Source organism: Neolamprologus multifasciatus, unplaced genomic scaffold (assembly GCF_963576455.1).
Source record: "Neolamprologus multifasciatus unplaced genomic scaffold, fNeoMul1.2 chr03_unloc_2, whole genome shotgun sequence".
NCBI lineage: Eukaryota > Metazoa > Chordata > Actinopteri > Cichliformes > Cichlidae > Neolamprologus > Neolamprologus multifasciatus.
The window spans coordinates 6919-32301 of record NW_028181972.1 but is presented as its reverse complement, the minus strand read 5'-3'; the positions used below and the strand labels follow the sequence as shown (position 1 = coordinate 32301).

The following is a 25383-nucleotide window of genomic DNA, read 5'->3' as shown; positions in this document are numbered from 1 at the left end:
CACAGTGATGCTGACTGGGGCACAGAGCTGAATGATGCAGCATCAGGACACTGTTTCAGTCTGACTGACAGAGAAACCTGTAGCTGTATCTACATGTGAGGCAGAGGCTACACAAGCAGCTTTCTATGTTTCACAGTGACTGAGATCTTCAGTGGGGGTGGACATGCTCCTGTACAGACCTCTGAGGAGAACCAAGGTGCAGTCAAAGAGTCCAGTCTGTCCTCACAGATGTGAACCATGTGGTTTCATCAGGTCTGCTGTCAGCTAGCAGGCTCACATCAGAATCACTGTTCCTGAAAAACACAGTCTGTGTGACATCATCAGTCAGCTGATCGTCCAGATCTGAATGGTTTCTGTCTCTACTGAGGAAGTCAGAGAATATCACTGAGGTGTGGATCAGGTCTGAGTGAGCTGTGGAGGGACAGCTTTAAACAGTCCACAGGTCTCACGTCCTGCTCAGTCTGGTAGCAGATACCTCGTATTGTTCCAGATGTGCTGACATCACCAGCAGCAGTTGTTGTTGAGGCAACTTTAAAAAAAAAAAAAAAAAAAAATTTAATGTGTGTGTGCGTGCGGAGTCCTGTCTGTGCCCCTCAACAATAATATTTAACTATTAATCACAGTTTTGTTAAATAAAAGGATCTGTCTTGCATCAGTCACATGATCACATTTAACCAATGATCGCCCTTGACGGCAGAACGCGCTGGTTACGAGCCGGGAACGAGCTCACAAAGAGCACGCGCATTTTTTGCGGTCCGGAGCTGCAGGAGAAACACAAGTTAACTCAGAGACACAGACTGATGCGACAAAACCAATAAGTAGGTGTACAGCGTACACTGTAGTGTATAGCACACAGGAGTATTAGCTCATTATGTACACGTTGGTATGTTGAAACAAATGAGCGTGCTGTGTGTGCAACAGCGTGACAACATTACCTGTCCTTTTATTAACTGCACAAGTAGTGCTGGTCATAGCTGCTGGCTACCTGTGTAAGGCTGTCATGGGTCTGTAGCTCTGTCACCGTTTTAGTGAACATATTTAGTTTTAAAGTTTTTAGGACATATTTATTTTTAAAGTAAGTTTCCGGGCTTTTCCTGCCTTTCTGGAGGGATTATATTTCACTAAAAAATGATCTAATGTGCATGTCCACATAATTATGCATTATTATAATATTTAAAAAAACACACGCTGTATTTTAAAGAACATACATTAAGAAGCAGATTATATTAGATTTATATTTTAAATAAGACAAAATTTGGATTTTACAGCAGTAAAATTATTGTATCTCTACAGTTTAAAAATGTAATAAGCTTTGCCCCTGCACAGAGTGGACAGTGAAACAAATGGGATAATCATAAATACATTATTTCATATTTATTACTTCCCCCTCCTCATTGCTTTATTATTGTAGCTCTAGTAATAAATAATAATGTAAGGATTCTGGATCAGCACCGTGATGCCCATAGTATATACAGTATTCTGAAGAAGGTCTAAAATGTCACTGTGTGTGCGTGCATGTGTTTGTTTTATTTAGATGGATGTAAAAAAAAAAATTACTCATGATATAACATTGGCTGGTAAGGACATGAGGAGGAAACAGTAGGAGCTGTGTGAGGCTACTAAAGGCAGTGCTATAACATTTTTCTGTTATCATTTTATTATAGATTAAGTGAAAGAGTTGTTAGGTGTGGATAATTAGATTATAGTTTATTGCAATAGCAAGTTGTGCCTTGTTCTCAGATAGACAGCAAGTGGAGAGTGAAATATGAGATGATGGGATGGAAGGAAGAAGAGAAACAAAGAGTGATTCACAGGCAGAGCCTAAATTATTTCTCACAGTTTTTTGTTGCCTTATGGTTCCAAGTGCTGTCACCAATCTTTGCATTTTGTTATTATCTCATGACATTTGTTTAATCAGCTACCATCTCTCCTATGGACTTTTTAATGTCTACAGTCTCAGATCAACACAGCCCTGCCCTTCCCATATTAGATTCTTGATGAATGTGTGTTGTTGTTATTCAGCCTGGTTCAATGTGCCCCTTTTTAACTTTGAGCACCCGCCCCTTTAAACCTCTCTGCACGGCCCTGACTGGGACTCACTGTTTAAAGCACTGAGTGCTCATAGAGAGATGCTCCATGAGTCCCAGTACAGACTACAAACATGGTGGAAACTTAGCTTTGATATCCACACACTCTGCACGTCTGTGAGTAACTGTGATGAAGATGTGCAGAGATCTGTGTACAAACAGGAGAAAGACTGTAAAGACTCTGTGCTTCTAACAGCCTCTGTTAACATATGTGAGGCTGTTTGTTGTTGTTGCCATGGAGCTTTTCACTGTTTGGGTCAGCAGGTCATGTGATCAGGTTTGTTCTGTGAAAGCTGGACGATGGTTCAGTGTCAGGGTTTGTTTGCATTCATCAATAAATATCTAAATAAATCAAAGACTCCATGTTTGTTCTTTCATCATGTGACCTCTGCTCATCCATCTCTGTGTGTATCAGGATACATTTAGTTCATAATACACAGAAAAATCAGAGTTATTACCTGTAATAAATGTGAAAGTAAAGATTCCTGCAGTGATAACCAGGCAGGACTGAAACACATCCAAGCTGTCACCACGGTAACAGCACCGTCCATCCACAGGTGAGGGGAGGAGCAAAAAGAGGGACTTTCACCATTTTATACTAAAAACACTCAACTAATGTTTCTAATATGAAACAAATAAGCCCACATTAATGTGAGCATTTATTCAATAATAATAATAATGATTTCCTCCTGATCTCATTTCCATAGCAGAGAAAACTGTGGTGTATATTGAGGTGGAGGGTGTGGTCTATGGCTCAGGTGTAGAGTGAGGGTGGGGTGCACCTCAGCAGCATGCTGGGACTGCTGAGGGTGGAGGAGGGAGTGATGACATCAGAGCTGCAGCAAAGCAGTCAGCAGCACAGAGACCAGTGAATACACAGTCTGTTCATCTTTGCATAGATACAATATATAGCACAATATTGAATGACAGAGACACGCTGTGTGAGCTTCCACAGATACACTGACGTCAGTATCCAGAGTCCTCCTGCTGCTCCCCCCTCAGAGCCCCGTGATCAGCACCAACACATTCAGTTAGATGACAGAGTCCAGCTGCAGCTAGAATCAGCTCCCCTCTGTGAACAACAGCACAGCGTCAGTGTTTCACACTCAGTGAAAGGAGAAAACAGCAGAAGAACACCATGTGTGCTACGTTTCCCAGGACACACTACAAACTGCACAAATACAGAGCAGCACGTGGAAGGACCTGGAGCTGCATTTAAAGAGAAAAGACAGCGTGATGTCCTGTATGGACAGGTGGAAGGAACCAAGTCCTCAGCTGAAACACTCGTGTTTGTCCACAGACAGGAAACACAGCAGGAAACTTTCTCACAGAAGTGCAGCTCATGGATAACACACTTCCTGTCAGTCAGAATGAGGCTGGAGCCAAACACAGAAAGGTGTTTTTGTCCAGATGAGCCCAGAGAAGAAACACGAGTGTTCACAGACATCAGAAGCTCAGAGAGGTGAAACATGAGGTTGGAGTCCTCGTCAGCATTCAGAAGAGCTGCTGTGAAACCCTGAGTACTCATGACAGACTCTGATGGCACAAACACATCATGATTCAAACAGAAAGACAAACATGGAGCTCCTGATCCTCCTGCATGAGAACAAGCTGACATGAGCGCTGTGTCTGAGAGTGTCTCCCTGTCACAGTGACAATAACACAGCTGCTGCTCACAGTCATTAAACTGACCTGAGGTCAGCTGCTAGGACGTCTCTGTGCTCCTTACATATGAACCATGTGACCTCACATCAGTGCTGTGGATGACTGTAGTCATAGAAGAGTAGAGCTGTAGCAGGTGGTGTGAGGAGGAGGAGGAGGTGGTGTATTCTAGTTAACGCAGTACTGAAACACTCCAGCAGAGGGCGCTGTTAAGTCCTTATTGTAATACACTTACTGTGTGCAGTTATACTTCATACATAATCTGCACTTATTTCCATCAGACATGCTGTCAGTAAATGATTGGTTTCTATTGATTCTACTTCCTGTTGACTAGTTTGATGACAGTGAAACAATCACAGCTGATTGTGTGATGATGTAAACTGTCACTGTTACATTCAGTGTGTCTGACATAATGTTAGTGCAGGGCTGATAACAGCCTGCTTCTGTTAGAAACACATGAACGTGTCCATAGATCAGTGTGTGTTTAACATGAGAGCTTCAGCCCTGCTGATGTGTTCAATAAAGACATGTAGGAAAACTGATGAGACTCTGAAATAACTCTTTATATTTATAATGTAACTCTGCATCAAAAGAACAACAAAGGATCCCAGACAGGTTTATGTGAACAAAGACGATTCTGATGTTTCTGTGTTTCTAACAGTTTGACATTATTAGTAAACAGACTGCAGTGAACAGGATTTATAAAGAGCTTATATATAAAGATATGACAGCTGTTTGACAAGTTTATCACTGTGTGTTTGGACCTGATCAGTCCAGCTGTTTACTTGAAATATCTTCATTTACCTGTTCTGTTATATTTATGTTCTTGTCTCTGTTGAAAAACACATTTTAATGTCCCTCAGATTTTTCTCCCAGATGAATAAATATAAAAATGACACAAACTGACTGCAGCTACTTTTTGTCCTTTCTGTCAAAAACCTTCATGTGACTCATGAGAGACACGTTTCAGCTGTTTGTGACAGATCAGAGGCCAACAAGTCATTTATAACACTTTCCATCATTGTTTAGCACAAACACATGTTGACACAGCAGCGGGGCCGCAGTGAGAGTCAGAGCGAGGAGATAAAAACTCCTGTTTGACCACAGCCTCAGTTTGTTCCTGCACTTCAAACACTTCCTGTTGTTGACTGGGTGGAGTCAGGAAGCCAGCGAGGCCCTGCAGGACTGAGACTGCAGACTGGGACGTGCTCTGTGATGGAGATCAACAGCATCACTGACTGTTTCTGTGAGGACACCATCATCCCAGCAGGGCTGTTTCCCAACAACAAGCCCTGGACCATCAGAGACCTGAAGCTGCTGCTGAATGAAAGAAGAGGATCTTCAGGTCTGGAACAAGGACGAGCTGAGAGTGTTAATAACGTTACTAATGTTCAGCTACACTTTACTAGGTCACATCTGTGACACACGTCACTTAAACAAAGAAGGAAATATTGGCTCTGTTTTATCTGCTGGGCCCAAAAGTGACTCCCCGTATTTAAACTGCTATGAATAACTTGTTGGTCTATAATATGTGAAACATATGTCAAATGTCTCCATCATGAAAGATATCAGGTCATCTTGAGCCACAAAAACATTCCTATCATGAGGTAGAAGCTGGAATCAGTTTGTTGCAGACGTTTATATATCCGATATTTATCCAGTTAAAAGTTGAAATTCAAAAATGTCTTTTCAAGAGTCGTCTGTCCAAGACGAGCAGAAACTGCAACAAATATAACAACAGTTATTTAAGGCTGTTTTAAATGGCCACAAAGGAGCAGATTGGTTATAATGCAGCTGCTTCAGAGGAATAAAGATGAAACAATGTTTTTATTTCATGTGTAACACCTTTCAATGATGTGTTGACTAAAATCTATTGACCAGTATAAGTAAAGACATCACACACACACATGGAAACACTGAAACCTGTTTTTGGTGCAGCAGCGGTCCCAGCTGCTCGCCTTTATCTAGACTGGGTCGGCTGCTTATCTCAATATAATCAATGTTTAATTGATTATACTGTTATTGTTCTGTATTATATTCAGCTTTCAGCATCCTTTCCCAGCCCCCTGTTACACCATCCATACAAAGCCAATCTGACTGTGAGCCAATGTGTTTGATAGTTTGTGTTGGATCAATAGATTTGACAGACTTGGTTCATCCAGAGGGAAACAGTCCAAATTCAGATCTAATGAAATGATGGAGGCTGTTTCCTACCACGGTGCTAATGTGTGACTAACAAGGCTCATGGTCTCCAGCAGACAAGCGCCTGGAATGAGGTGAGCTGAGTGTTGCTTTGGTGGGTCTATGCCCACGTCATGCCATCAGGATTCATATTGGCAATAGTTCATATCTCTGTTCTTTAGCCTTCATCACAAAGCTGTTAAGGAAAAACAATCCAAACATCTAACAGGATTTGATGGATGCAAAGTCCACTGAGCTCTTTGTCATTTACAAACTTGTCCAACCAACAAGAGCACAGATGAAAAACACAGTGACAGTTAAAGGATTTTGTCATATATGAGCATAGATTACTTTCATATAGATTTTCAATGCAGGCTTTTGGTGAGCCGCTGGGTTCTGTCTAATAATCATCTCAGCATTTTACAATAGAATAACTCTTTATTAGCTCTTCATTGATTGTTATTGGACATGAAACAAGGAAGCTGTGTTTCTCATTGGATGTTAGTTTCATGTTCATCAGGATCATTTTCTAAAGAGCTGATATTGAGACCATTTACTACACTGGCTGCACATCCTGTCTACATTTCTCTGTATGATTCACTAATTTTCCAATTAAACTTCATAATTAATGACTGAATAGTAAGAGAAAATCAAATTAATTTAACTTCTTTTCTGATTAAAATGAATCAATTTCACAAAGACAACATTCAAACAGTAATTGTTTTTATTGTGGAATATAAAACATATACAAAATTTATAATATAACATTTTTCTGATTAATTTAGATTGTTTGCACTGAAATTCTTCACTAGTGCTCGCCCCAAAATAATAGGAAGAATAGGCCATAATTGAAAATACAGTTTCAGCCAACTTCTCGAGAATGTCAGTCTTTACTTTGGAGGTGGGCAGAAGATTTCCACTCTTTTTATACTCCTCGGTGGCTCTTTCCAGGTACATTTCAGTTTCATATGCAGACTGTGGGGAACAGCTTCGGCTCACAACGTTCTGTGAACTTCTGCCTTTTGAGAATAATGGTGTCCTGAGAAGATGTGGTTGCAGCAGAGTCTGCATTGGACACAACTGGATTGGATGATGAGTCATAGTCAGTTGACAGTTGATCAGAGGGGCTGCCGAAAACTGGCAGGATGACCAGGGTGATGCCAACAACCTTCACAGTAGTCCTGAAATTTTGGTTTAAAATACTGAAGACTGAAGTCGTTTGAAATCCCAAAGGTATCCTTCACAACACTTTGCAGCTCCTCTACTGTTGGTGGGATCCTGATGGAAGAACCAACTTCTCCATTTGGTCATCAGTGATTACATGGAGCTCTATCTCGTTCAACCTAGAATAAAATGTAAATGGGCAGAGTTACGTTAGATTAAGTAGGGTCAACTTAGTCATTTTCTGCTGCTTCAATTTCAAAACTAGTAGTTTAATTTAATACAATCATGCATCACAACCTATTCAAAATGCATAGTCTACATACTGATCAGCTGAATTTAAGTTGAGGGATCTTCCAACAACTGAAAAGAACACAACATTAATAACAATCGCACTCTCCAAAGTAACAATTTTACACACACAAATTGTTAAAGACAAATTTGAATTAATACTAAAATGTTTAAAGGTGAGGTTCACATATAAAACAATGAAACTCTTTATTAGATTAAAAAGGGGATAGACTCTATTTTCTGTACCGATCTGGTGACAGATCATGACATGAAATAACACTATTTGTGTATTTATATACTGTATATATCTTCCCATATTTGAAAAGATGTCCTTTTAATCTACACGAGGTCATCTCTGTATCCAAACACCATCGGGTGTTAAACATAGAAATTATGAAAGACTTATGTCAGATTAAACACGTATTACTATATTACTTCCTGAGTGTACCTTTGTCTTGAAGATCGTTCTACACAAACATCGTGACTGAGCGTGGGTCTCACTGATACACGACCAAGTTTAACTGGAAACTTGCATCATCCCTCTATGTGAGCTGTGCCTGCACTAAAGTCACGGGGCTCCGACAGCATGAAAATGAAAACCAGTTATTTTGCTGGACTGAGCCACTTTAGCTTCATTACCACAACTGAAAAACTGCGTGGAGACAAAAGCTTTGAAAAACTGTGACTGACAAAATCCTGCACAAATGATTTTAACTACATCACTGCTGAGTGCAAAACTTTTTCATAATGTTAAAAGTAAATGAGGGAGGCTACAGCCCATCGAAATACATCATTGATATATTTTTTAATATGGTAAACGTGGTTAGTCAAAGCTCTGAAGTAACACAGCTGTGAAGGCTTGGATAGTGACCTTATGCTAACAGTCCACTTCGTGCCATTTTGTGTAAAAATACGATACTGTCATTACAGCGGTCATTATTAATCTAATTTTGACGTATCAGACTGTTTAGAACTTTTACTCTAAACTGCTACACGTTACTGTTTAAAACGTGTCGTATATTCGTACAAATGAAGATAATCTTACCTCGGACAAAATGGAGATCATCCACTGCTGAAGCGTGTGTGTCCTGCACGTGGCACAACGGACTACAGGCGGAAGTGTAGAATGATTGAAATGAAAATGCTTTCATCAGTTAAATCTATTAGATTTCTTCATTTTTCACGGTACTCATACATTTTTGTTAAATCTGCTCAACAAACTATTGCTTAATTTACCCCAAACAAAATTGTGTAAATTTACATAACTGAACATCTCAAAAATGTTTAATTTTGCTTAGATTTAATTAAAACAACACATACATATTTTTACTGAGTATTACTTTCCTATTAGATACTAATGAACCCAAATCACAGTTTTTACAGTGTGTGCTGTGTTTGTCTGTTCATATTTCTCCATATTTACACAGACAGTGAACAGCAGTAGATCTACTCTTCATCTGTTTTAGGCCCAGTGAAAGATATGAAGCAGAAATGGTGTCATTAGTAGAAGAAGAGAAGAACAAGTCCGGCGAGGAGGCAGCAGCTCTTAAAGATGAAACACAGCAGCTTAGCCCTGAGCTCAGAGAGCTTCACATGAAAAAGCTCCTCAAGCAGATCATGTCAGAGGTTTGTCATCAACAGGAGGAACTGTTAATATCATAGGATGAAGGATGCTGTCAGCTGGATGAAGAAGGTTATTTAATGGCAAACGTTCACATTGAAGTCAAATTGTTGTCGTGTTGAACAGATTCATGTACTGATCGTCTCCAGAATGTTAGAAGAGCTTCAATGAATCATTAGAAACAACTTACAGCTGCACAGTTGTGTCAAACCAATCTTTGTGTCATTGTGGGATTGTTGTGTTTCTACATGTGACACACGTCTAAAACATGCACACAATCTGAACACAAACAGGGACTCATTTGTTACCACAGCCAGATGCTGAGAGCATTTCCTTGTAGTGCTGTGTCTATATATATGAACCATTAGATGTTATTGGAATGATTGTCAGCTTTGATAGTTTCATGTATGTTTAGCTGGACGGCTGTTTGATCCTCAACATGTTTAAAGGTGTCCAGTCCTGAGACACTGGGGGTGGAAACAGCTGTTGGAAACAGCTGCTGTCAGCTGGATGAAGAAGGTTATTTAATGGCAAACGTTCACATTGAAGTCAAATTGTTGTCATGCTCATCCTAGTGAGCTCCACCAGCAGCCCTTTCACACAGTTTACACTGTCAAACACTGTGTGTGGACCTCAGCTAACAATAGGCTACATTTAAGTCTGGACTACATGCTTTTATATTGAGGAGATTTTTCACTGTTTTTATTCCATCAGCAGCTCAACATCATGAGCAGCTTTGACATAAAGACATCAAACTCAAGCTGACTTTAAACTGGATCTACTTTTAATACAGGGGCTCAAAAACAACTACCATCTTTATTATATATCAGGACAGAAAGTCATTTCATCTCAAATGAAAACAGCTTTATTTGGAATAACCAGCACTATCAACTGGTTTGGGATCTCCACCAGTTTCATGTCTTTACAGCTTCTCCAACAAAGTTCCTGTAAAATCAGCATTTTTGTCTTTATTGGTTTGATAGTGATTGATTATTCAGTCCCAATCTGCTGTCATCTAAAGAACAAAATGATGTTTCTATGAGTCAAAAAGCTCCAGATGTTGTCGGCTTCACAAAGAAAACAAAGATTAGGAACTTAAACACAAAGTGTTTGGAGCCAAAATGTTACCAAGCTGCTCTTTTTGAAATGGCAGAGGTACAGTGGTGTCTAACAGCTAGGGATGATGATGATGATGATGTGCCATGATGGCGCCGGTTCTGACATAAACGGTAGTAACCAGACCAAAAAGCAGCGCACATTTCGGTGCTTTTTTTTTCCTGAGCTGTGATACACTTTAGATTCTAGCCAATCATTTTACGTTTCCGAGGATAGTAGGCGGGTCCAGGTACGTACGTTCTTTTAGAGCAGAGCTACAGATTAAAAACGCCCAAGGCGAAGCGGTCAAAAGTCTGGCTGTACTTCACAGCAAAAGATGCAAACTCAGCAGCTGCAACAAGTGCTTTAAGCTGATACTGTGATACTGTCAAAGGAGGTAACACCTCAAATCTGATGAAACACCTGGCGACGCATAGAGTTTTTTTAAAAGCCGAGAAATGCGCCGTATTTGATAGCTTGCTGCGAGACCTCACACCGAGCACATCTACTGCGGGTGTGGTGCCTGTTATCGGACCCGGAGTTAGCAACATCCCCCAAAAACCCGAAGAGGAGAGTCCTGGCCCCTAGCCCTGCCAGTGTAGCAGAAATGATGAGGATGATGATGCAGCAGCAGCCGTTCTTCTCTGCATGAGTAGCTTAATGTTGTTCGTGTGTAATTTACGTTGAGTAGGCTAACCACGTGTATAGGAATTTCTTTCACTTATTAATCACATTATTGTATGATGCCTTGGTGCCACTGGATTTTAACATGTCTGACACTCATACGTTAAGAGGGGGTGCAGTAAGGATGTTGGGGGAAACAGGAACTCCACAGGAAGAGTCTTTTGTCTCTTCGAGGACTCTGGGAGGTAGCAAGGGAGTGTGAACCTTAAGGTGTGAAACAGCTGTGTGCTGCCTTTTGTTCCTGAAGAAGGTATTTAACTGAGAGCCATGCTAGGCTCAGAGAGACTCTGCTGACCCTGCCCCGTGGTCATGTAGGCTCCATCAAGCTTGGTTGTCTGTTCTTTGTGTGTTTGGATTAAAGAATGTTAGCTACCGCTCACCGCTCGTCTGCAGGCTTGATTTAAATGGAAAACTTCCACAACAAAATGGCGACGAGGATGGGATGGTCCGTGTGGTCACTGAACAACGGTTCCGGTGGACGGGCTGATCACCCCTGAGGAAAAAGCTGCCTTTGTCCTATCAGCTGTTGAAGCGAAGGAAATGGAGGAGTCACGGAGCCGTGTGTTTCAGTCACCACCGAGACCATTTTGACCCTGCAGATGGGTGAGTTGTAGCTAACTTGTATACAGTCATGGAAAGTTTTGTGTCTGGCCAAAGAGGTGAGCGTGTTGCAGCCTTCGGGGAGCTCAAGAAGGTGAACGTGTTACGACCTTCCAGGGCAAGAGCTCCGAAGGAGTCTTCGTGTAGAATCACGGAGTGACATCGCTAGCGTCTTCTAAAAGATCCTAACTTCTTCAAAGGAGACTGGGGGTGGCGGTGTTCGTTCTTGGTCCGTAGAAGGCAAGGAACCTCACGAGAAACGTCTCGTGCAGTAATAGAGAATCTAGATTCCAGGGGCAGTCAGCGGAGCCGGATTAGCGGCTCGAGGGACGACTGCGTCAAGCGCTCCACCGGGCGACCAGAGACAAAACTCAATACATGACTGTATGGTAAGAATTGAGTAAATTAAAGGAAAGGGTAAAGGAATGGTTGTGTGGGAAAAGTTGGTGTGTGTATAAAAACAGTGAGAAATGGGGTTTCAAAATGTTGAAAATGGGGAACAAAAACAAGAAAGAAAAAAAAAAGAGAGGAGTGTAGAAATGTTTGTAAAAGTTGTTTCCAACTAGTGGGAGAGGGTGGTACTGCAGGCCACCAGCTCCCCTAGGGTGGACACACGAAAAATTTCTTTTTAACAGAATTGTTGGTAAAAATAAGCAATAAAATAGGAAGAGGGTTTGGTGGTTTTCAACGTAGAACAACTACAATCTCTCTGGGTTTTTAAGAAAGGGGAGTTCAGAACCAGAGAGGGGAGATGTGTTGTTTTAAGCTGCGAGAGATCAAAATGTCTCCGTGTGTCACTTGTAGGTGAAGAGCAGACCTGGATCAATTTTCCACATGCAGCAGTCGGAAGAAAATTATAGGTTAACATCATTAGAAACACTCAAGCCAAGTTTTGGCTGAATTGTTTTACAGCTTAACTTCCATGTGTTTGTCACCCTGAGAACACAAGCTCCAAGAATCTCTCCCTGAAGACTAGAAATGCAGTTTCAGAACAACGAGATGGATCTCGAGAGCTCACAGCAGCATCCTGAGCAGTGAAGAAAAGGTCCAGCAGCAACAGCTGTGCAAGACAGCGACAGCAAGGAGAAAAATGGCATCATCATGACTGGATGGATGGATGTGCATTTCCAACGAGCTGCAACTTCACTGTGTGTGAATGGACTTTTGGAAAGACTGCCTGAGTTGGACATTTGCCACTTTTGGAGCAAAATGGCAAAATGAGACAGTGGAAAACAGGACAAAGCTGAAAGACAACTGACTCTCACTGGACTGCTGCAAGGGGGGGAGATGAGATGAGACCACAGTGGAAGGAGCAGGGGACAACATGGAGGAAGGCTGTTGTAGTGTGGGAATGAAATTTGGGTTTAAGAAACCGGGAAGAAAAACGACTGCCTTGCGTGGAGAATTGAAAAGTGTCTGGAGCACCGCAAAGAGGAGAGGTACACAAAAATTACCCAAACAGAAAAATGCATTAATCCTACTAACACAAACACACATGCAATGAAGCTCATGAAGACCAAATAGTTTTAAGCGTTTCTGTTACCATCATCTTGTCCGGTTCATTTAGTAGGTTAAGAAGTGATACACAGACTAGTGAACTAGTATTATTTTTGGGGAAGGATGATTGAATCAGCGGTGAACAGAATGCTGCAGGGGGGTCAGATGAGTGGAGACTAATAGATTATTGAGTTTCTTGTTTCTGATGTGTGGGGGAGGTCTTATCATGACACACATCTGGAAAACAAAACTCATTATCTGATAGAATATTGCTGTTGTGTGAGGTGTGACTGGTGGATGAAAGTTTTGGAGATTTATGATGCATTTTCCTTTGGTACCACTTTGAACCAGTTTTGATCTATCATTCTAAGAGAGTACGCTTAGACAAGTTCTAACAAGAGACCTTCATATTTTTATTTTTAACAGTGCACTGAGATGTTTTGTTTGGCAATTTTCTCTTTTTTGAGCAGGCCTGCAAGATCGGAATCGAAAGCGCTACACAACATGTTGAACAATCGCAAGTGAGCTTCTCCAAAATTAAAATGGGCTCAGGAGAAAGCCACTTATTTGGGACAATCAGAAAACAAGTCCCTGTCAAAAGGATTCAGCGAGGTAATCCAGTCTAAATTCTTTTTTTCCTTTTTGAAATGACGTCATTGCTGGCAGTAGAAACTTATTGCGTCACGAGAGGTTCTACTGTCAGCAAATAAAAATGGGGACTGACTGGACTGACAAAAGCTTTGACTGAGTTGACACCAGTATGCAAGATTGCACCTCCACCTTGACCTGACAAAAGGGTGGATGTATGTTTGTTTCTTTTTACAGGAGCAGAAAGGTGACAGCAGCAGGTTGCATGAGCTTTTGGGCCGTGCTGATTTAACCTTTTAATCACCACTTTCTGTGTCTGTGAATTTACCAGCAGTGTGTTATTCATGACCTTGTATTGTTTACAGTGCAGAGGTCACTGTGAGAAAGTGTGCATACAGATGCGCTGCGCTAACATCTACATCACTTTTTCCACAGCAGAGGGTTAATCGTGGGATCTAATCACATGATTTACAGCAGGACACACCACTGGCTAATGTTTTTCTTACGACAGGGCCTGGAGTGAAACTACTCCAGGGGAGAAGCCCTGGGAATTTTTAAGAGACAATGCACAACTTTATTGTGCATGTCTGATTGTGCTCAGCTGACAGAGGGCAAAAGAGGGTTTTAAGGGGACGTTTTCATTTTTAAATTGCAGGGACCGTGAGGGATATGGAAGGATTGAGGTGCAGATGCAGACCATGACCAGGAGAGAATCTCCTGGCTCTCCTGGTTCTCCTGGTTCTCCTGGTTCTCCGGGTTCTCCTGGCTCTCCTGGCTCTCCTGATTCTCCTGGCTCTCCTGGTTCTCCTGGTTCTCCTGGCTCTCCTGGTTCTGCTGGTTCTCCTGATTCTCCTGATTCTCCTGGTTCTCCTGGCTGTCCTGGTTCTCCTGGTTCTCCTGGTCTCCCTGGTTCTCCTGGTTCTCCTGGTTCTCCTGGCTCTGCTGGTTCTCCTGATTCTACGGTTTCTCCTCGCTCTCCTGGTTCTCCTGATTCTCCCGGTTCTCCCGGTTCTCCCGGCTCTCCCGGCTCTGCCGGTTCTCCTGGCTCTCCTGGTTCTCCTGGTCTTCCTGGTTCTCCTGGTTCTCCTGGCTCCCCTGGTTCTCCCTGCTCTCCTGGCTCTCCTGGCTCTGCCGGTTCTCCTGGCTCTCCTGGCTCTCCTGGTTCTCCTGGTCTTCCTGGTTCTGCTGGTTCTCCTGATTCTCCTGGTTCTCCTGGTTCTTGTACTCATCATCTCTGGAGATCTTTTATTTCATTTCCGGCACTATTTTAAGTCAGGTGAGTGTCTCCTACTACACTACCCATAATGCCGATGGTTAGCAGGTAGGGGTGGGTTTTGATTAGTGATTAAATGGATTCTAGCTTGGATAACGTCACATTGATCCATTAAAATCCTGAATCGATTTTTAAATATAAATGTATTTTACCTGAAACGCCTGAATCTCAGGTTAAAGCTGCCACAGTTTCAACAACCATCAAACAGCTAAAACAGTAACTGAGAGCAGGAACATGGATTCTGCACAAAGACGCATCAGAATCAGTTTCCATCTAAAAATCTCTGTTTTCTGCATTATTGGCTTGTTATTACCCACCAGTCTACCGTTGTTGACAGCGCTGTCGGCCGCTGGGTTTGTTGTTGTTTTTGACTTAGTCTCATTTCTGCTGTTCAAACTGAACAAACTTTGTAAAATGATGCAAAACTGCAAAACTCTCAGCTGTGTCTGTAATCAAACCTCTGTAACTTTGCTCTGCTTCACTTCATCAGGTCATGTTCACTTGTGTTTTTGTTCTACTGCAGAATATTTTTAAGGTCATCTGCTATAAAAAGCCAGGCCAGGAAAATCTGCTTCATGTTTTTCTGTTTGATCCTCAGTTACTTTGACACATCTGCTGTGATGCTCACACCTCTGATGAAGTCTCACAGTGTCAGCTTTCTTTTTATAGATATAAAAATATGGAAATGAATGATAATATTTCTGACTGTCTGAGGCAAACTTCAGCGATTAAAAGTGAATGGATTGTAGAAATCAGTGAGGATACCCAGCCCTGTTAGCAGGTGTCCTCTGGTGGCTCCTTGACTGTCACACAATCATGTGCTGACAGGAAATGTTGCAGCAGCTTCAGTAAATGTTCCTCCCTGAGTTGTGCTCAGTCATGTGGTGGAGAGCTTCAGATGTTCAGAGCAGGAGAGCTCCAACAAGACCAGGACTGTGTATTTTCCACCATCTGCTGACATCACAGTATAACTGGTTCCTGTTAGTAGTGCAGTGTCAGTGGATGCATTTGACCAAAACCAGAGTGGAAACGGTCATAGATGTCGTGTTTCTTCAAGCAGGCTGTGAGGTGGGCAGCAAGCGGCTTCTCAACAAGCTTTGACCTGAAGGAGAAACTGATCTATAATGTTGGTTCTAAGCTGGGTTTGCTGAGCTTTGCTTCCACAACAGCATGTTTGAAAAAGCTGGAACACTCCAGTCTGAAGAAAAGCGTTAAAACGGTTTACAAGGCAAAAAGCTTTGTGGGGAGAATATCTGAGGGAGCTGAAGACGGCTAATTATCATCAAACGTCACAGGTGTAAAAGTAGAGCAGCAGTGAGCTGCCACAACAAGAACGCTCTGGGGGGGTTGTCATCGATTTCTTTGATCTTATCTACAGAAAATCAGACTTTTGTTGCTGTCTGCTGTAGAGCGCACATTTATAGGTGAGGCAGCTCGAGACGCAACAGCTGATTGTGTCAAACAAAACTTTGGAATTTCTCCCATTTTCTGATCTGAGTTTTGTGTCTAAAGTTTAAAATCGACTCTTTTATCCAATGGCATGTCCTCAAGTGAAGGTCAACAAAGACGCAGGTGTGGTCACTCAAACCTACATCCTCCGCAGACACGTTGCTGATGCTGAGGCCCAAAGAAACGAAGCGTGTGAGACACGGCCGACTGTGGAGGCTCAGTCTGTCTGTTCTTCTGCTCTTCATCCAACATGTCTGCAGCACTTTACAGGACGCTGCAGACTAGTTACCAAAGAACGAGTCAGGAACACATCAGGAACAAACTGAGACACACAAGTTTTACAGAGACCCAACGAAGATGAAGAGAAAGCTGCTGTAACCTGGAGACCTCAGTCTGACCCTGAAATACCCACAGATGGAGACACAAACACCTCCACCTGCACCGTCTGCAGCAGGGAGGGAAACATCCTGCTGAAGAAACAAGTGCTGCTCACTGTCAGGGCTCAGTGCTGTAGATGCAGGTCAGAGGTCAGAGGTCATGGTGGGACCAGTATCAGTTTACTCCATTGAATCCATTCAGCCTGTGGCTGATAATGTTTCTAATAACGACAAACTGGAAACACAACTTTACGATTGTTTCTTTAACATTTCCTGATATTCAGACACTTCAGCAGGAATCACAGCAGCAGCTGTTTTTGGGGATGATGCAACGAGCCTCGTCCACACCTGGAGTTTCTGTCCTTCTACTTTCTAAATACTCACAGGCTCAGGCAGTGGGGGTCACAAAGAGGTGGCTCTGAGCCCTTTATCGTTTGCAGTGCTGATGAACACTCTGATGTTTGCAGACAAAGTTATGATCTGCAGTGAGAGTGAGGAGGAGAGTCTGCAGAGAAGAGAAAGTACAAACAAGGAGAGATGAGGAGGTGGTCAGGGCTGATTGATCTATGACAGGAGGAGAGCAGTAAGAGTGAAGAGGAGGAGATGCAGTGAGACCTGCTGTGATGGAGACGGTGGCACACAGACAGGAGGAGCTGCAGGTGGCAGAGCTGAAGATGCTGAGAGTTTGGTTGGAGGTGAGCAGGATGGACAGGATTAGAAAGAAGAAGATCAGAGGGATCGCTCAGGTCCAGCAGAGCTGCACTCAGACTGTGTGCTGGATGCTCCAGAAACTGACTCAGTGTGTGTGTCGAGTTCACACAGTGCAGAAACAAACTCACTTTACAACATTATCACAGGTTTATTGATCCATCAGAGCAGCTGGAAGGAAGAGACGAGCTCCTGAACATTTCCTGACGCTGCTGCACAAACAAAGTGATTCATTATTAGTTTGATCTTTAATGTCACAGCTGTGTGAAACATGCTGATGTCACACAGTTTGATCAGACTGTGCATTGGTACATAGTGTTGGTTTTACTTCCATGATTTTATTGTCATATTTATATGTTTGTTTATTTAAATATCAGGTTTTATCCTGATATTGTGTGTTTTAGTGTTGTTGCACAATATTCTTTTAATCCACTGTGGACTAAGCGGACAATAGTAGCACCTGTGGAGGTGGGGGCGTTCCCCGAGGCGGCCTATCAGCTGCCAGGCTGACCTGTTAAAGGGGATAGTGAGGCAGAGATGGGAAGGCGACGCACGAAAGGCGAGCAGGAGGAAAAGAAACGCGCACAAGCCAGCATAGTGGGAGGCGATGCAATCCACAGCAGGTGTCCCTCTGCCTGCATCTGGCTACGACGGAGGCCGTGTTCAGGTGTGGAGTGGGGCGGGACTGTGACGCGCTGTCAGGAGGAGACAGGTCTGCGACAGGAGCCCCGCCCCCTTGTTCCGGCGTGGTTTCCATCCCGGAAGAGAAATTCCTCTCCTGTTTCAGATCAGGAACATCTGCCCGCGTGTGGCTGGACTGTGGCATTATGGGAATTTTAGCCTATGGAAACATTAGTTTAGCCTTTGTGTTGACAGTGTAGAGTTATTTCTGCGGCTGGTTTTTAGCGTGTTGAGACTCTTTTTATTGTATAGGGGATTTTAACCTGTAACTCTGCTTGTGTCTGTTTCCATGGAAATAAATGGTGTGTTTAAGGCCAGCTGAGTGTCTGAGCCCTGAGCGCTGACCCCTCACTCCCCTTCTACTTGTATGCAAACGCACTTTGAGGTGCAGATTTAGATCCACCACTTTTAGCGGCTCCACTAACACTGAAGCCTCACACAGGAAGTCATCTCCATGTGCTGTTTATTTACTTTCCGGCTCTTTGAAGCTTCGCTGCCAAATGTGGAGGAAAAGTTTTATGTGGAGCTATCTGCAGCATGTATAAACTGATATTAATCTTTAACAGGGCTGTCAAAACTGAGAGCAAACAAAAGAACTGCTGTATAATGCCGTCCACCCACTCAGTTTAATTGGTCACATGACTGCATCATATGACTAAAATGCGTCATTGTTTTCAAAGGGCTCAGTTTCTGCAGTCCAGATTGCAACATAGACCGAGTGAAAGAAAGACGAGCGTGTGAAAAGCGGACGGTTCAGCCTGACCCTTAAACGCCCCACAGAGAGAGACAGCTGTGTGGCCTGGAGCCAGGGAAACATCATCGATGGAGAGTCGTGCTGCTCACAGTTACAGGTGTTTGTTCACTTTCACTTGGTTCTCTCTGCTTTCACTTATTCTTTTATTGTGTTTCTGTGTGAAGCTGTCGTGTCTCCTCTGCAGGTCCAGGATCAAACATCAGGAACAGAAGCAGCTCCATTGATCCCACTCCTCTGATGGCTGATCAATCAGTTTGATCTGTTTGATTATTGATCAGTGATGTCAGAGTGGAGTCAGTGTGATGTATGAAATATATCTTAAACTATCATAAACATGTTTTATCATATAAGTCATTTTTCTACATTTTCTTCTACAGATCAGTTTATGTCAGTATGTCCATGAAGGTTCATCCAGGTCATCGTAGTCGAAGGAGCTTGGAAAGAAAAGCGTCTGGACTTCTTTAAGCTGCTTGAAGACGTTTCACCTTCATCTGAGAAGCTTCTTCAATTCTAGGGCTTAAATCTTCAAATGGTGAAGAGTCCCAGATTTAACCCTGTTGGAGTGTCCCCCTAAGATCCCTTCCCACTCACATCCTGGGCCATCTGACCTCAGGAAATCACATGATAGTGTGAGAGACAAGCTCGTAGACAAACAGCTTTTTACACTATAATTACCTGTTTGGGTCCAGTGAGTGTCAATGACAGGAAATCCTCACCTGGTGGTGAGTGAGAGGAACCACAGCAGAGACCTCTGTGTTTAAGAAATGGATGGTTATGGTCGCTGATGCTCTCAGCTCAGTGTTCACACCAGCACACAGAGTGCACAAGCTCCCACTGTGGAGTAGACACTACAGGGACTGAACGCCTGTGGAGCTGTTCACACAGACTGTGTAGTTACAGGAAGCTGCCAGCAGGTGGCAGCACATCACCGCAGCGTCAGCCTGCAACTAAAACCTCTGCAGAGACTGACGGGTGTCAAACAGGCAGCAAGTTTGACATAAAGCTGCTTCAGGATCAAACTCATCAGGATGTGATAATAGGATGATTCCTTTGTGACGTCATAATTAATCATTACTTAACATAAGAAATGCTTTATTTATCTCGCAAGTTTGAAAATGAGGCTAAATAAGGTGAAAAACATGTCAGTGTAATATATCAAACATGACAGGAAATGGCTCGGATAATTAACAGTTGGAAAATAATCCTAAAGTGCGTTGAAGCTGGAGATGTTGGAGGGCAGCAGGAGCAGTCAGGGAGATGGTCACCCTAGTTATCCTAACTGGGTGTTTATAAAGTCAGCAAAGAGGCCCAAAAAAGAAGATCAGACACCAGCGAGGGAGGATAAGAAGGACAGACGCAACAACATTGTCATCCCCTATGTAGCCGGTGTATCAGAGAAACTCAGGAGGGTTTTCTCCAAACACGACATCCCGGTGCATTTCAGACCCAGCAACACACTCAGACACAAACTGGTTCACCCGAAAGACAAAACTCCAAAACACAGACTTAACAATGTGGTGTTTGCTGTACAGCAGCGAGGAATGCCCAGACCTCTACATCGGAGAGACCAAACAGCCACTTCACAAGCGCACAACACAGAAGAGCCACCTCCACAGGACAAGACTCAGCTGTTCATCTGCATCTAAAGGTCAAAGGTCACTCTTTGAGGATGCCAGTGTTCACATTTTGGACAGAGAGGACAGATGGTTTGAAAGAGGAGTGAAAGAAGCATCTATGTCCACTGTGAGCGACCATCTTTGAACAGAGGCGGTGGTTTACGACACCAACTCTCTGCCATCTATAATCCAGTTTTGAGTTCCTCCCCAGACGCATTAACGCCCACTCACATCCTGGGCCATCTGACCTCAGGAAATCACATGATAAGGTGGGGCCAGGTTTCACAATGAACTCACCTGAAACTCTGGCTGATTGGGACCCACACCCAGTTTACACCTTGGCTCAGGCGATTAGAGGATCATCAGGGGTCCTTTTGTCCCTCTGTGGGAATGTTTAAAGCTTCCACGTGGTTTACATTTCCTCCATGGAAACAGGAAGTGCTGCTTTTAATTTGAAAACACATTAATGTTTAAAGCTTCCACGTGGTTTACATTTCCTCCATGGAAACAGGAAGTGCTGCTTTTAATTTGAAAACACATTAATGTTTAAAGCTTCCACGTGGTTTACATTTCCTCCATGGAAACAGGAAGTGCTGCTTTTATTTTGAAAACACATTTAAGGATGTGGAAAAGTACAAATCTGGCAGCTTTCGTTGGACATGAAGTCGGTAATGTGTCTGTGTGACAGCTGTGGAAGCACAGGAGCAACGTCTGTGGGAAAATCCACAGACTCTGTAACGCTCGGACATGTTTGAAGGAGGTTTTTCACAATAAAATCCAAGATTCAGTTTAAATGAAACGTCGTTCACCTTGTAAGGAAACATTTTGTGGACACGATCGTTGTCCAGCTAACAAAGTTAGTCCAGTGAGAGACGCAGGAGGAGCAGAGGTCAGCTCACTGTGACAGAGGTCAAACAGATGTGACAGGACACACTGGTGTGTTTCATCTCCACACACACACAAACCACAGCAACACTGACTCCACACTCAGCCTCCCAGTGACCGTGAGCTTACCCGTGACACCCTCTGTGGACCCTCTGTGTCATGTGATGGTGATACAGGACGTTTTCCACACCCAGCTCCACACTGAGTCCTGGCTTCAGTGGGTGAGTCCATCCAGCAGAGACGTGGAGACACAAAGAGCTGCTGGACAGTTTCAGGTGTTGAGTTCAGGTTCATGGTTGTCCACTAGAAGCTGATGTAGAAGCTGCAGCGAGCACACGATGATGGGGCCGAGGAGCAGCTCTTTACTCACATCTAGTGCTTTGATGTCCTTTTGCTGCTTAATAAAGTTCAGCTTTCTTCTCCTGCAGATGCTTTGACAAGTCGTTTGCTGTCCCCATGACTCAGGACCCAACAACGTCGGTGCAGCACTGACCTGCAGCCGTCTGTCTGAAGGCCTGAAACTCCTCCCACGCTGAGGTGAGCATGGTGACCTTCAGTCAGGGAAACCTGGGATTGTTTCTGTCCAGCTCAGCTGTTGTTGGCTTTGGAAGATGTGGGAACACTGAGTGGAAACATCCACTCTAAGTGGATCTTATTGGATCCCAAACTTTTCCTGATGGGACTGAAAAACATGATTGTAGTAAAGATGAGCTGTGAGTTGTGGTGGATCTCAGTCTGACTGTATTTCATTGTTGTGGAAGTCGCTCACAGATCGACCAATCAGAAGAAGGAATAAGCTCCAGTTTAAAAAGCAGAGCTCTGAGAACACAAGCACACCTTTCATCACTCGTGTCAACAATCTGGATATGACAAGTTGTTGAGCTGCAGCTCTGAGCAGTAATATGCACATTTCTGATTGGCTCTGTCATCTTCTGTATTGATGCATTTTCCTGTTTGTTTTGGATCAGAGTGACATTTGTTCAAATGAGGAGCATCCACAGCGTTTCTTTGTTCTGCTAATACAGCCTGACTGTGTAAATGTAGAAGATGTGCTGACGTATGGCTGTGTGCTGCTCACATACAACACTGTACAGCCATGTTTCTAAGAGCAAACACAGGAAGTGACCTCGCACAGTGTGTGTCAGCGACACAGTAGTGTATCAGTGACTGCTTCATACAAGAAGTTGTTTGGATATTTACATCATTTCATTCACACAACATCTTCAATGATAACATAACAGAGTCTGAATGAAGCTCAGGTGTTGATGCTGCTCACTGATTGGACGCTTGGTTTCAGCTCTGCTCTCAGTCTTTCCTGCACAGGTGAAGGTAGAAAGTGTGACTGGATCTATAGACTGGAAACAGAGAAACATGCTGAACATTTGAAGCTTTGCAGCAGAAATGTTCATGTTACAAATACAGCAGAGCTGATCTGGGATCAGTGTGTTCACACCTGCAGCTACAACAAGGTTTCATGTCTCCACACGTCAGCATGTGAACTTTACTCTGACTCAGTCTGAGCAGTCAGACGCAGATTTTTAAAGTTAACACATCAGCACACACAGAGCTGAGCCCCTCCCACCTGTGCTGAGTTTCAGGTGGAGCCCCGCCTCCTTCCAGGAAGCAGCTCACCTGTGTGTCCGTGTTTAGTGTCCAGGTGTGGAGTGGAGCTTGTTGTTGGTGTGTGAAGAAGCTGTAAGTTTGCTTTGTTTCCTCCTTTAACAGTTTGTCTTTAGGAACTTTACTGTTTGTTCAGCTCATGTTTGATTTCTTCACACAACAAACTGTGTGTGTTTGTATTTCCGGTCTCTCCATTAAAGTCAGTGTGTAATGTTTTCCTGGCTAACATCAGCTGTGTGCAGCTTAGTTCAGCACAAATCTGCCGCTCCATAGTTCACGGTAACGGACTCACAGCTGGACCAACGAGACCGAGTGTGTCCGCCACTCTGAGCTACGTTCGTGTTTGTGTACTTGTAGTTTGTACTTTGTGAGTTCACTCAGAGCCCACAGAGGACGCAGCGTACGTGATGACGTCACAGCCCTTTACCTCCTTTACTGTCACTGTGATTAATATTTACACACGAGACACCTGCAGAGCTCTGACGCTAAGCTCGCCACACAGCATGCTAACACTAAGCTAACGCTAAGCTAACACTAAGCTAACGCTAAGCTAACGCTAAGCTAACACTAAGAGCTCTTACACGAGTTAAAAATGTAATTGAGCACTTTGTGAATGAGAGCAGCAGCAGCACAGAGTTAGTTGATGGTCAGATGGTTACAGAAAGAGCAGCAGACTTTGCAAATGATCATTTATTCCAGCTGTAACTCAGACATGACGTGTAAACAGACTGTTGGCTCTCCTCAAACAGGAAGTGATGCTTCACTTTCAGCCTTCTGTGGATTTTCTTCAGTAAAAGCTGAAGTCAAACTGTCAACATGTCAGCACACAAGCTCACACATGACTGCTTCATCAACATGGAGCTCTGAGTGTTTATTAAAGGATCATTGTGTGAAAGAGGCTCTGACACAGCTGACTGCAGCCTTTAGCTGTGAGCACACAGTGTCTCACATTTACATTCACTTTACTGTCAAACACACTCAGTAACTTTAAACAGCTGCTGTTATCAAGTGAAAACAGCAAAGATTTCAGGGCTGAGCTCCAGTGTTTCTACATCCTAGTAACACCTCAGACAGTCACAACTCATCAGAGCTTCTCATCATCATCAGGACAGATTTAGGTCAATATCATTTTAATTTCTGTGTCATCATCCATCAAATGTTGACACGTAGTGGGTTTGTCATTCTCTCAGCTGACACTGAGATGAAGCAGGAAAGAAGCAGCTGATATTTGGACAGCACACATGATGAAAGGAGGATTTCAGTTGATGTGCACATGAATGATTTGTGACCCTAACTCAGCACATTGAATGACCACATCCATAATATTAAATCCTAGATGGCACAAAACATCTTGTAGCTAAATACAGATCAAACCGTTGTCATTATTCCTGCCCTATTGCAGCTAACCCATATTCAACACTTCTGAGTGCTTTGTCCCTGAAGATGAACCAATTTTCTAAACGTCCTCACTTCACTTTTGACAACCGCCTGATCCTGAATCAGTCTTGTTTTATGCCGTGTAGAAGACTCAGTTACATCAGCACGGTCTGTCCAAAAGACATTAAAGATGGTGATATACATGTTAGATTTTCTCTAGCTTAGATTTTTGTAACCCATCATCATGCTCTGGAATCAGATCTTGTCACATATTATTCATAATCCATTCATAATATTCATAACCTAATTATAATCTGAGGTCCCCAGCAGAGGCTCTGCTGGTTATCCCAAAGCCTTTGCTTAGAACAAGGATGAGAAGCATTTCTCTGTTAGTGCAACAATTATTTGGAATAAACTCAGGTGATCAGACTGGTGAGCTTTTTACAAGCAAGTCTTACCTGTGCGTCCACAAGCAGACGCCGCTTTTATTGAGATATTTTAATTATTATAGAGCTCAGTGTGCCACTCTCTCTCTGCTAATATGAGTTAATGTTCTCAGTCATTAGTCTCTGTCTCTCACTTTCTCTCTGTAATAAATAGAAGTGATAGTATCAAAAACATTATTTCAGTAATTACAATAGAGTCTGGTTATTAAAAAATAGGATTCCTTGTGCCCGGCAATGACGAGAAGCAGCAGCTATGCCACTTGTTGAGACTGGGGCACTAAAACCTTGTGTAGTCAGGGTCAGGCCACCTGGTTGTTTTACACCAAACTTCTGAGCAGTGTGGTTCAAAACACTGGTGTGGTTCAGTGTTTCGAAACATCTGCGCTTGGGAAGCTTGGCACAGTGTCAACATGTCTGTTTCAAGCTTCCCATCCATCCTGTAACCAGAGTCCCACTCACTAGTGGGAGGGGGAAAGCAGCAGAAGAGAGCAAGCAAGAGAAAGCTGGACAAGGGGAAAAGAGTAAGAGAGAGTAATGACGTAAACTTTAGTCCTTGTAGCTAAAATCTGGTTTGTTTGGGTTTTTATTTAGACCTGAGTCAAAGTTTTTTTTCAATACTATCATTTAGCACCTTGTTCCCTTGTTTTCTTTACCAAATCTGCTGTTGAAGCACTGATAGGTAAAAACTAGAGAGTGTATTTTGCGTCATTTTGCCGACAAGCCAGGTTTT

General features: G+C 43.1%; 2 protein-coding genes across 2 annotated transcripts in view; one reads left to right on the top strand and one right to left on the bottom strand.

Annotated features, from left to right (window-relative positions):
* Positions 1 to 25165, top strand: part of LOC146490469 (protein NLRC3-like) — a 55933-nt gene extending 30768 nt beyond the window's left edge. Inside the window, exon 7 of the mRNA XM_085153186.1 lies at positions 18636 to 25165. Within this exon, the coding sequence (XP_085009312.1) occupies positions 18636 to 18696 (61 nt within the window). The 3' untranslated portion in view covers positions 18697 to 25165. The remainder of the gene's footprint in view (positions 1 to 18635) is intronic.
* On the bottom strand, positions 11812 to 14770 carry LOC146490470 (uncharacterized). Its single transcript, XM_085153171.1, has 2 exons — positions 14767 to 14770; positions 11812 to 14685 (listed from the first exon to the last, which is right to left on the bottom strand). The coding sequence occupies exons 1-2, from the start codon at positions 14768 to 14770 to the stop codon at positions 14042 to 14044; spliced, it is 648 nt and encodes a 215-aa protein (XP_085009297.1). The 3' UTR covers positions 11812 to 14041.
* Positions 25166 to 25383: the final 218 nt, after the last annotated feature.